The sequence below is a fragment of the Borostomias antarcticus genome (assembly GCF_949987555.1).
Source record: "Borostomias antarcticus genome assembly, chromosome: 11".
Classification (NCBI taxonomy): Eukaryota; Metazoa; Chordata; class Actinopteri; order Stomiiformes; family Stomiidae; genus Borostomias; species Borostomias antarcticus.
The window spans coordinates 17,869,314-17,882,450 of record NC_140244.1 but is presented as its reverse complement, the minus strand read 5'-3'; the positions used below and the strand labels follow the sequence as shown (position 1 = coordinate 17,882,450).

Genomic DNA, 13,137 nt, shown 5'->3' with positions numbered 1-13,137 from the left:
GCCGCTAGGCTGAAACGTTGTCTGTTTTATTAAATCAACCAGCATCGAGCGCTTGAGGGTTGCGGTTTCATTTCTTTATCCAGTATATTTCATCCGTTACCACCTCTCCAAGACCACGGTGTGCCTTTTCTTCTTTTTGTGCGTGTCTGGCCAACCACGCAGCTAGCATTTGTCGGGTTATCACTCCCTCCCTCCCTTACTCCCTCCCTTACTCCCGACTATGTTGGTCTGCATGTCTCTGTTGGCACCACTAGAGGCAGTAGTCCAGCACACCAAGATCAAGAAGGACACCAATCCCCCGGCTGATCTCCACTGCACAAGTAGAGTAGTGGTCAGAGCATAGGACATGACTTTATTGGACTATACCCCAAACCTCCACACGTTCATTCTTTCACTCCAACCTTTTTATCCCTTATCTATATTCCACAAGTAGAGTAGTGGTCAGAGCATTGGATTCCCACGCGGGACATTCTCAGAGATTACCGTCTATGCTGAGCGAAACTCCTCTTAGTCTATATGTAGCTAAACAAATGCTGTTGTTTACATTTTGGAACTGATGTGTCCCGGCGACCTATCTTAATTTATCCTACATTATTTCATTTCATTTCATAGCTATTTCAGTGGCATGACTAGCTTCCGTCCTACCAATCCTGAACAGAAACAAGCCAGCCATGCACATAAGCCAGGCTGGACCTGGCCTGGTTCTTAAGGATATAGAGCATAACATCCATTGTCCTCATGAGACACAATAGGTCAAATGACTAATACAGTATCAAAGATGTCAACATGGCTGACAAGCAATTCAAAATATCTATTGGAAAGCAACAGAATGTACAATAAAATAAACAAAACAAACCTCGATACCCAGTTAAAGGTCCAGTATGCGGTTTGGCTCTTTTTGTTACATTTTTTGCAATTCTCATTACATCCCAACAGCAATCAATAAATAAAGTGCTATTACACTAAAATGAAATAAATCCTCTCCAATGTGGTAGCTGCAGGACTGAAATAAGTGTCCAATAATTTGAGTTGCCAACTTAAAGGAGTAGTAAAGGGGAAAATCATGTTTAGCCCTGTTTTAAGGTTACTTATGATCATATACAATGGTTCAGATCAAAACGTTGACAAAACTAGCACTTTTGAGAAAGTTGATCATTGCTCTACCACCATTTAGGTCATACAATGGATGTGGGTGGGCACCTTGAAAAATCATTCAAAAACACGTTAAACTCTCAATTTCAAAGACAAGAAGCTCACCGAGGGGGTAATTGGTGTCCGTTGGTGTTCTGACATCAAATTCGCCGCAAAGTATGAATCCTGTAGGGTTTTATTGATCATTTTATGAAATCCACTGACATTGACGCAACCGTTGTAGATGTGTAGATCAATCCGCAGAGGGGATTCAGGAAGCGGAACTACTTACGGTAGCTATTGTTATTGTTTATGTTGCTAGGCTACCTAGTTTGCAGAAGTTTACACACGTATGTGCTACAACTAAATAGTTCTATGCTAAATATTTTAAAAAGCCTTTCCAGATGAACTAGAATCTTACTTTCTGGCTAATTATATGTCAGAACGCCAACTAACACCTCGGTGAGTTTCTTGTCTTTGAAATTTAGAGTTTAACATGTTTTTTTAATGATTTTTCACGGTGCCCACCCACATCCATTGTATGACCAAAACGGTGGTAGAGCAATTATCAGACTTTCTCAAAAGTGCTAGTTTTGTCAACTTTTTGATCTGAACCATTGTATATGATCATAAGTAACCTTAAAACAGGGCTAAACATGATTTTTCCCTTTACTACTCCTTTAAAATGATTTGATGCTTTAACTGTCTGTCAGTCAACCTACCTACCAGCCTAATGGGTGTCATTTGTTTAAGTCTAAGTCTAAGACCCCATTCATAGTCAACGCAAGCTACACTGTCGCCAGGTGACGTTGACGCGTGTTATGCCAAAAATTGTAATTTCATGCGAGTGCAAGTGCTATTTCACACACAAGGCAGCGACCCCCGCTCGCTCAGTGTACCAAAATACTTGCCTAGAGCCCGCGTTCACAGCCGCGTCAGCGTAGCTTGTGACCTAATTCTGCAGGAAACCACAAACAAGCACCTTTAAATAAGAATAACTGTGCTTCTGAGCCAAACAGCTAAATGCACCTTCTAAATAAAACTGAGTGCTTCTGAGCCAACTGCACCTTTAAGACAATATTTTTCCTAATGACAAAGTTCCTTGCATCAAAGTGCATGCATGCTTCCACAGCTGAGTTTGTAACACTGATTACAGTACAATTCATTAAAAAAATAAATTATATATATATATAGCCTATATATATATATATAAAATAAGAATCATATTGACACAAGTGCTTACATGTTCATAATAGAAGTGCGGTGTCTTCATGGAGATGTCAACAAGAATGGTCACTACAGCATTAGCTTGAAGGAAATATCCTTAAAGGCCATAGTTCACCCTACTGTACATGTCTTGGATTTTTCCTTAAGGGACATGAGAGCTGGGTGATTGCTTGAGCTTGACGGAGGGATCTCCGCCGTGGTCAAGCTCGTCCTGAAGCCTGGTCAGGTTTGAAAGCTCCTCTAACTGCCTGTCTGTCTTGTGGCTGACGAGAGACCGGTAGAAATGCACAGCAAAGACAATGAACACCAAGCTGAAGGGCACCATTATGGCCGTGGAGGTAAGGGCAGCTGCCGCGCCGGCTCCGTTTGTCTTAACAGGTAGGAACTTGACCCAACAGAGGATTACCACTTCAGCCACGAAGAGCAAGGTACCAACGACGGTGGAGAAGGCCCAGGCCAGCTCGATGTGGTGGTGCATTCGCTGGTGAGGAGACTCATTCACAGAGTTCAGGTTGTGGACGTTGCTGACCGCCTCTATATGAGGGAGAATGCAAGTACTGACCATCAGCGCAAAGAGGTGCACGGCAATGAGCACGGTGGTGCAGACACTGAAAGCCAAGAGGAGACCAGGATAAGCATTTATGTCCTCATCCAAATGCACCTCCACCATCGCCACCTAAAGAGGAAATAGGCCCAACAAGTCACGAATAGGCCAATTACAATTTACCATGGATCAAGCATTGTAAGCAATGTAGTGGAGGGTACACGGAGCTGAGATGAGAATTAATTTCCTTACCATAGCGAATCCTGATAACAAAGCTGACGTTTGACTGGAAGCCTTCAGCTTAGCTCGGCTCAAATAGAGCTGCCTCCAAGACAGAGCTTGCCGTGAATGCTCATTTAAACTCATAGCGCCAATGTTTAAAAGACTAAAGTCTAAAAGACTAGTAGCCTAGCTTACCAATGGGTTTCTGTTAAATCTCTCGACCAGTCGGCCTTTAGAAACGATACAAAGATTATATTTCTAGCTTTAAATAACCGCGGGCGGGTAAAGCGTAGGCCTATCTAACTTCTGCCCCTGAGCTGAGTTCACACAAGCAGCGATAGCGGATTTCCGCTCAACAGAGCGAGGCCAGGGGTAGCCAATGCGGATAGGAAGTGGGTGTACTCTAGTGTAGCAGGCATGGTGTCTACTGTAGCAGGCATGTTTATTTTAGTTAGTGGTGGTGTGTTTAAAGAAGTGGGCCACAGTGGGACCATGGATAAAGAAGTGGGTATACTCCATATACCCTCCACTACACCACGGAGTCAGGTTAAGGAAGTGTTTTTGTCTAAATGGTAAATGTCTGCAGATAATTCTTCACTCCAAGCAGTATAGGCTAGCCTAACTGCCCTGCCTGCATGTGGCCCTGTCCAGAACACTGAGATAAAGACCTGTATGGGCTACTGAGATATCCTATGAACTCCATGCTTGCTTACATGGTCAATAGGCTACAGGTTACAAGTGGCTGCCACAATACGAAAAACTATGAGGAAGTGTGTATGAGGTATAAGAGGAGGAAGACGAGGAGACAATGACAAATACATGAGGTGTGCTCATGTATTTGCCCAGACCATATATTTAAACCTTTAATTATTATTAATTTTTTTTAGCATGTCACAGCACAATGCCGGAGTATGCATTAGTATTTTTAGTCAGCATCCCCCTGGGCTTGAACTCACAACCAGACACCAAAGAAAGGTTTCATACTCACAAGCAGTCAAGAGTTGCATGTAAATGTCACAGGTGTATGTGGAGGTTTCATCAATTTCCACAAAATGTTTGTCAAAGGCACACAAGGGATAAGGTATACACTCAAATGGGAAACAAAAGACAATGCTTGAGTAGGCATTAACATGTTTATTCTGCATCACCAGGGGCTTAAACTCACAACCAGACACCAAGGAAAGATTGTGTTCTTGTTTGAGCCAAGTGGGAAGCTGGCAGTTTGACCTAAAAAACATATAAATGTCACAGCTAGATATTTACACCATAGGAATCCAGCATTAACATATCAGTAGACCTACATACCGTGATGGGAATGAGTTGTGGGACTCTGAACTGAGCATGGATTCACTGATTTGATTGAACACAGGTGGCACTGATTGAGACAAAAGACTGGTCAGATGAAGCAATGCAAACAAAAGAAACAGTAACAGCTATTGCAAACAAACCAGTTTCAGCTACTGAACAAATAAAAATAACATTAAAAAAATCATGTGACAGCACAGTGGAGTATGCATTAACATTTTTATTCTGCATCCCACAGGGCTTGAGCTCTTATTGAGCTACCTGCCATGTGAGAAGCCATAGATGGTTTCACACTGACTTAAACGTCACAATCCCATGGATTGCATGTACTGTAAATGTCACAGGTGCATGTAACATCTTGGTTTCAGCAGTTTCCACAAAATGTTAAAATAAAGATGTCCAGCATTTCTGGGGTGTACCAGGTATCTCGGGTGGGTGATTGATTGATAATTAGATAGACAGACATAAATAGACACAGATATAGCAAGTCAAAAGGACAATACAAAGGCACACTCTTTATAACAGAAGTACAATAAAAACAATAAAACCAGATTCTACAATCTCAGGTGTACCCGTGTCCTTCTCCCAAGGTTACCGGAGGTCGGTCTTGTGCTCAGGAACGGTGACAGGACATGGCCAACATGTATCGCCACTCTTTTCCTGGCACATCCACAGACTATTTTCTCTTTCAGTCTTTTTTTCTGTTTCTGGTAGATGTCTATTATTGGCTGGGGAAAAACACAAAAAAATTGTAGGCCTATGTGACTTGAACTAACATAAATGTGCACAATAAAAAATCTAATTCTGTAAGCATGCAATTGCACAAGCACACTAATGTGTGTGTCTCTCTATTCACAGACATGTCTCCATAGCTACACAAAGACCATGACGAAATCTGAAAGAAAAAAACAGAAACTATGAATAAACTATTAATGTCTGTGAATAGACACATTTGTGGGCTTATTTGCTATATGCATGAATTTAACTTAATGAATGGACAATTCCTTTAAAATTCCCTAAAAATCCTATAGACAGGTTTGTATAGGCTACACTGTACAGCATATGAAAGTAGAGCAGAGGCATTGTTAACTCTGAACGTCCAATGTGGGTATTATTTTGTTTTTGGAAGCTAGCTAATTTAACCTTATGTTGACCCACATCTCCTTTGAAAATCTACTTTGGAATTATCCATTACTCGCGAGTATTTTGTGGGCGGAGCCTATCAGCCCTTCTTCCATGGGGGGGCAGACTAGTCCGAACTGTAGCTAGCTGTCGTTTAAAATTCGTTTTATATAAGGTGACATGTTTGTAGCTTGAGGGCAAAGGCACTGTCTAGCTAGCCACACGTGGGCCACATTAGCTAGCTATGTTTTGCAGAGTTGTGGAAGCTGGTTTTTGACAACTAACGTCACCTAGCTAGTTGATGTAGCTAACGTGGTTCGGCTTGACCACCGTAGACTAGCGATTAGCAACGCGCTAGCCGCTGGACAGGGATGTCAGACGGGAGTCTGTAGATCAGCTGTACAACAACAAGCTAGCTTTAACTTTCGTGTTAACTTAGCTTTAGCTAACCAACTCTATTTACAATTGTATATAATCGTGTTATAGGCTACATCATGTTTTATCGAGGGGGAGAGTTCACGGTCAGCCTAGCGGCGGTACGGTAGTGCCGAAAATAAAGCGCGAGAGGTTTTAGTGAGTTCTACGACGTTCGACAGAGAAGTGCGGGCGCGTGTGGTGATTGGTTAGTTGGAGTCTCGTGGACGTCACCGACGGTCAGAGGATCGAAACCTTTTACCGAATCAGAGGGACTGAATCAGAGGGACTGTAAAGGTAAGCGGCGTTGGCGACTGACAACGGGTTTCGGGTTTGTAGCGTACTGTGTACTGTATTCGTTTATTAGTCAAGTCAGTAATAGGCTACACTAGACGATATTAACTTTGTTATTACGCACGTGTGAAGAATAACCATATTGTAGCAACCACAGTCGGTAGCCTACGTGCGCCAGGGGCCTCTAAAGTTAACGTTAGCTAGCACTGCAGTTTGTTTAAAGTTATTTGTTTAAGGGACAGTAAACTTTAGGTTGTTAGGCTGAAAAGACTTACGAAGTGAAATCGTATACTTATTATGATCAAGTTTTGGACATTGCCTCTTTTAAACGAGTAGGTTAAGGTAAGGAGTAACATGGTTAAGGTTATTCATTGCATTGGGTATTGTTGTGATCCGTTTCCGGCAATGGCTTTCCCACAATGCTGGATGAGATGAGAAGCATGGCTGCCTTCACCAACTAGATGTGGTCGTTTCCTTTAACAGACGTCTGGGAAACATCTGATCCAGAGTCAGTGCTTACAGGACAACTTCTACTGCAGCCGTGGGACTGATCGTACTGAACACTGGTTTAGAAACGAGACTCTGATTGGTCATGCTTGCAACATCTGCTTGTCCACACGCGGGAAATGTGCGCTGCTCTGAGTCTATTACCCTCGGTACTCGCGTGTTTGTTTTTACAGTCGATAGGCTACAGTGTTGCAATGTGAACTGATATTTTTCGTTCATCCATGGCAGGAGAATTATATTCTTTGTCGCAGCAACAATGTATCACTATTCCCGCATGGATTGTATCAGTTAGTTGCTGCTTTGGCTGGGCAAGTCAGACTATCCGGATAGACGGATACCATTGACTCCAAAAGTTTTTTCAGCTGACTAACAACTTTTAGATCAACGGAGTCGGAGCGATTCGCGCTGCTTTGTAACATTTCACATTGTTTTTTAAAACGCGGAATTCATTCATTTTTGACAAACACTGCCAGGAATAGGCTATCAACCTATGTTTTGGGGCACACTAAGTCGTTTTCGCTGGATGCTGGGCAGCCTTCATGCAGGTCATAATATGGCACAACCACCAAGAGCTTTATGCGCTGAATTGTGTAGATCTATACAGACCACTATATTGCACAGTTATTACATTGTCATGAGTTTTGCATGTGGCACTAGCGACTGTATACCCAGTCACCCACCCTTTATAGAAATATAGCCTACCACAGACTACCACATTATTATAATAATAATATCTGACATACACTGTGATATACTGCAACTGTCACAATACAGTTATAACACAGTAAAACTGCAGTTATGTTGTTGTGCATGCAAAGGCTGAGAGATGGCTTTCTGGCCTTTATTACTCAATTGTGATATCTTTGTGATATCTTTGTAATATGTAATATTACAACTGTAATATTACTCAGCTGTGATATCTTTGTATTGTTGATGTTTGCAGGTGGAGGCAGGGAGATGGCGGTCAACGTGCAGCTGAAGCCGGGACAGAGACACAACCGCTATGAGCTGCTGGCCTGGCTCAACATGTCTCTGCAAGCGCGCTTCACCAGGGTGGAGCAGACATGCTCAGGTACGGTGTGATCTGATTGGTGGAGCAGATATGCTCAGGTACAGTGTGATCTGATTGGTGGAGCAGATATGCTCAGGTACGGTGTGATCTGATTGGTGGAGCAGATATGCTCAGGTACGGTGTGATCTGATTGGTGGAGCAGATATGCTCAGGTACAGTGTGATCTGATTGGTGGAGCAGATATGCTCAGGTACAGTGTGATCTGATTGGTGGAGCAGATATGCTCAGGTACGGTGTGATCTGATTGGTGGAGCAGATATGCTCAGGTACGGTGTGATCTGATTGGTGGAGCAGACATGCTCAGGTACGGTGTGATCTGAGTGGGGTTCATTGTAGTCCAGCTGCTCAGGGTCAGTTCGGTCAATTCAGGAAATGGGTTTAATGAACTGCTCTCCCTGTCTTTCTCTCTCTTTCTCTGTGTGTATTTGTGTGCTTTCTCTCTCTCTCTCTCTCTCTCTCTCTCTCTCTCTCTCTCTCTCTCTCTCTCTCTATCTATCTCCTCTCTCTCTATCCCTCTCTCTATCCCTCTCTCGCTCTACCCCTCTCTCTATCCCTCTCTCTCTATACTTATCTCTCTCTATCCTCTCTCTCTATCCTCCCTCTCTCTCTCTCTCTCTCTCTCTCTCTCTCTCTCTCTCTCTCTCTCTCTCTCTCTGCAAATGTGTGTGTGTGTGTGGTTGTGTTTCACCAGGTGCTGCATTCTGCCAGCTGATGGACTGGCTGTTCCCTGGTTCTGTGGACCTGGGCCAGGTCCGGTTCCAGCCCGCAGACGAGGCAGACTCCCTCCAGAACTACAGTGTCCTGCAGGCTGGGTTCAGGAAGGCCGGGGTGGTCCAGGTAGGTCTGGTCCGTTTGATCACCAGCGCACATGGCGCTGTATACGGTGGCCTGAATAATCGCTAGTGGTGGGAATCTCTAGGCACCTCACAATTCGATTCTGATTCAGAGGGCAACAATGCAATTATAAAACAATTATCGATTATAAAACGATTATCGGTGCATCTTGATGCATCAATATTTTTTATTGGTGTCTCATTTGTTGTGTTCCCAAACCATTTTATAGGCTTTGAATACTGGTACCGAATACCGAATTTGTTCTCAACCCCTAGGTGGCAGTATTGCATAGTCAATTCAAATTCAAATAAGCTTTATTGGCACTATTATTATATTATATGTAATACATATTATTAATAATACTATTATTATATTATATATTATATTATATACTTATTAGTCTCTATCTACCGGTGACAAGCTGAGCAATGCGGCAGTCATATTCCTTTGTTGTGCAACTTTCTCCTCATGCTGCTTGTAGATTGCAAGTTGCTAGATTGTTTATCTCGCTCGCTGAGTATTGGCTCATGATTTAATCATGTGTGGGTTTATTTTATCATGGCTTGTGATTGTGAAAGTTACGGTTTCACATTCTGACGAGTAGGTTTCATTTTTGTGTTCTGGCTTCATCCATAAACTCTTGAAAACCACTTTCAATTCGGTTTTATAAAAAAAAAAATTGTACCAGATAAACTAGAGGCTGATAGTAGCCTACCGAAATCAATCAAAACTCGAAATGGCTTAAAACGTTTTGGGCTTTTTGCTACCAAACGTAGGCTACGTCATCCTAGTCCAGCTTTTCTCGCTCCAACTCTCGCCCCACCAACGTGCTTGTGTCGCGTTTGCAAAGTAAAAATGATATATCCTGGCTAAACAGCAAGCTAGTAGCAGGGTTAGGGCTGTCCATTTAAGAAGCATTTGAGCCTGAGGCTCTCCTCCGCTCCGCTGCTGCCCCACGCGCACAGGGGTGTGTTTGTTTGTGTGGCAGCGTAGCACCGGAGGGGAAATGCTTCTTCAGTTGACAGCCCCGACCAGAGACCCACAGAGAGGGCGTTGAGGGAGAAAACACAAATGAAATCCGCTTCTGTTCAGTTGCACTTTCGCAAGTCACTCTGTTACATTATGACGACGTTGGTATCAGTTTGGAGTACCGGGACAAAAAACGAATACTTCGAATACTTAATTGAGCGCCGAATACCAATGTATGAAACGAATAGTGGAATACTTTAATTACTCGGGCCACCCCTACACGGTATACCGAAATTTGATACTTTTAGATACTTTTTTTGTTAAAAACGGTCCGGTATTGGAATGTCCCTCTCTCCCTCTCACACACACGCTGGCCCCGTCGGTAAATGGCCCCTCCTCCGCGCCTCTCCGTGCGCTCGCATGTCGAAGACAGCTGAGTAGAATCAATCCGGAGTAGCCCTACACGAATGGTTAGTGTCATCATGAACACCTCTGCCCAAATGTGTCCAAAACTGTGAGTTAGTTAACTCTGGAAAAGTTAGTACCATACCAATAAAAAATAAAAATAAAAATATTACACACAATTTATTTTGATAATCACAAACGAGGTGCCTGCTCCAATCAAATAGGTCCCGTCCAAATCTCGGATGTCCCGGATCTTGTTCCGACAGGATCCGGCACAAATTAAGCCCTGCCTGTGATGGCTAGTCCTTGAAAATATTGTCAATATGAAACTGGCCCGTGGTGCAAAAAAGGTCTGGGACTGCTGCCCTAAACGAGGGAGTCCAGGGAGGTCACACAGCATCAGCCAGTGGTAGTCCTGGTGGTAGTGGGGGTGGTTTGAGGACCTAGCTTGTTTACGACCGAGAAGGATCAACATGGCCACGTTGAATTCTCTAGAAAGAAGTTCCTCTCGTTCACTTGTTCCCCTCTTGCTCTACTCCTTTTCTCCCCCCCCCCGCCCCCCCAGTCCGTCCCCGTGGAGGAGCTGATCCGCGGGAATCCAGAGGCGCTGCAGGACTTCCTCAGCTGGTTCAAGGTCTTCTTTGACGCCAACCACAGCGGCAGGGAGTACGACGCTCTGAAGGCCAGGGAGGGGCAGCCCATTATGCCCATAAACCCCGCCCACAACCCTACTACCAGCTCTGGGGCCAACAACCTCGCCCACAAACCTACTACCAGCTCTGGGGCCAACAACCTCGCCCACAACCCTACTACCAGCTCTGGGGCCAACAACCGGGCCCCCGGCCTGACGCCAAGAAGACCCAGGGCCCTCACCTACATCAAGCTCAGTAAGCTCTGAAACCGCACACAACACACACTCTTATGTCTGGAAACCGCACACAACACACACTCTTATGTCTGGGCTGCTTGCGGATGAACCCCCATTTGCTCGTTGGTCATGATAAGAAGGACTCGTCAGAGTCAAGTATAACAAAATATATTTATTATTATTAACTAATGTAAATAATACGCAAAAAGTGATGATGAGGAATATCCATCAGTAATCAGTGCGGTCAGCTGCGGTGCCAGGATGGAGCTTTTAGCCCAGCAGGGTTGTTTATTACGTTTATTATCAAGTGTTGTCCTTAAAAGTTCCAAACTAGAAATTAAAGTCTTCCTCATTCGAGGGAATGTCCAGGAGGCCTTAAGCTATCCGTCTGCTGTGCTTCTGTGGGAATGGAGCAGAGACAGGTTAACGTACACAACTCTCAATGTGCCGGAGTCCGGCGCTCACCCCTGACTTTGCACCAGCACGTTTCTCCCGATGTACGGCCAGAGTAGAATGAACGCTGTCGTTGTGTGTTTTTAGCTGACGAGGAGGGGGCCTCGGAGACGACCAATCAGACGGAGAGACCCATCTACATGGAGGGGGAAGAAAAACAGGAGGAGGAGGAGACGACGACAAAGAAGCTGAAAATGGAGACAGAGGAGAAAACTGAGGAAGAGGATCCAACTGAAGAAGAGGAGAGGGTGGAGATGGAGGAGAGGACGGAGACTGGGATGAAAACGGAGGTAGAGAGGAGGGAGACGGGGATGAGAACGGAGGTAGAGAGGAGGGAGACGGGGATGAGAACGGAGGTAGAGAGGAGGGAGACGGGGATGAGAACGGAGGTAGAGAGGAGGGAGACGGGGATGAGAACGGAGGTAGAGAGGAGGGAGACGGGGATGAAAACGGAGGTAGAGAGGACGGAGATGGAGATGAAAACGGAGGTAGAGAGGACGGAGACGGGGGGAGGAAAGGTCGAGGCGACTGGAAAGGTGGAAGAAATGACAAAAGAGACGACTGGGAAAGAGGAGAAATTGGGGAATGAGGAGCATCCTAAGAAAGAGAAGGAAACGGAGAAGAGGGGGGAGGAGGAGAGCACTGAAAGGGAGGAGGAGAAAACGGAGGAGGAGGAGGCTGAGAGAGAGGAGGATGAAGAGAGCGGTCTGTCTCTCTGTAGTGTCAGTATGGAGCGGTTCATCTCCAGGTACTGGCCGTGTCCGGGTCAGGCCCAGGGGCCGGGCCGGGCCCAGAATCAGGACCAGGGGCCAGATCTCGCTCGGGTCCTGGGTACGCGGTTCCCCCAGGACATCCTGTCCGCCTGCCACCACACCCCCTACACCCTCTACCTCTACCGCCGCGTCGACCTGGGGGCGGGCCAGACCGCCGCCGTGCTCCTGATTGGCTACTTCCACCAGTGGTCAGGGGTCAGGCGGGTGCGCCTGCTGGAGGCCCTCCGGCCCCGGGACGACACGGCCGCGGCGCTGCTGGACCGCCTGAGGGGGGCGCTGTCCAGGCTGGGGCTGCCGCCGGCCAACCTGGCCTGGTTCTACTGCGACGGAGGGGACCCGGAGGACCGCGCGGTCCTGGAGGCCGGGGTCCGGGGCGTGGCCGGCCCGGGGGCGGTGTCTCTGAGCGGGCTGTCGGGCCTGGCCGGGAGGGCCTGTCAGGCCGCGGTGGCGGCCGCGTCGGACCGGGTGGCAGAGCTGGTCGGGGACGTCCACCGTCACATCACCGCCAACGCCGCCGCCACTGCCGACGAACACGTTAAGCAGCTGTTCGGCAACGCCCCCGAGTTCGACCCCGCCCTGCCCGTGTCCTCCCAGTGTCTGCTCTTCACCAGGACGGTCCAGGGCATGGCCCGGGAGTGGGCCCACCTCGTGTCCTATTTCGAGCGCCTGAGTGGAGCCGGGGGCGGCTCCGAGCTGATCCGGGTCCGCCTGGGCGAGCCCGGGCTCAGGGCCACCGTGCTGTTCCTGGCCGAGGCCCTGGAGCCCCTGGCTGCCTTCCAGGAAGCCCTGCAGGGGGGCAGCGTTTACCTGTCGGGGGTCCTACAGGTACGAGCACGCCGCTGTCTAACTATCATCACCTGATCATCATACAGATCTGATTACATAGTATCTGTTTCTATTCCCGGTCTTGTTCTGTATATTTTACTTCACAAATACTAATCAGCGCATAAAATCGATACAGTAGTGCAGAAAAAAATATTGCGATGTATTGCTGTAT

General features: G+C 46.3%; 1 protein-coding gene across 1 annotated transcript; it reads right to left on the bottom strand.

Moving 5' to 3' along the window:
• Nucleotides 1–2,500: 2,500 nt before the first annotated feature.
• Nucleotides 2,501–3,268, bottom strand: LOC311315344 (calcium release-activated calcium channel protein 1-like; the record flags this gene model as incomplete). The annotated part of the gene is made up of 2 exons (XM_084446008.1): nucleotides 2,501–3,034; nucleotides 3,155–3,268. 2 exons carry the CDS (start codon nucleotides 3,266–3,268, stop codon nucleotides 2,501–2,503), a joined length of 648 nt encoding a protein of 215 aa, XP_084302134.1.
• Between the last annotated feature and the right edge of the window lie 9,869 nt (nucleotides 3,269–13,137).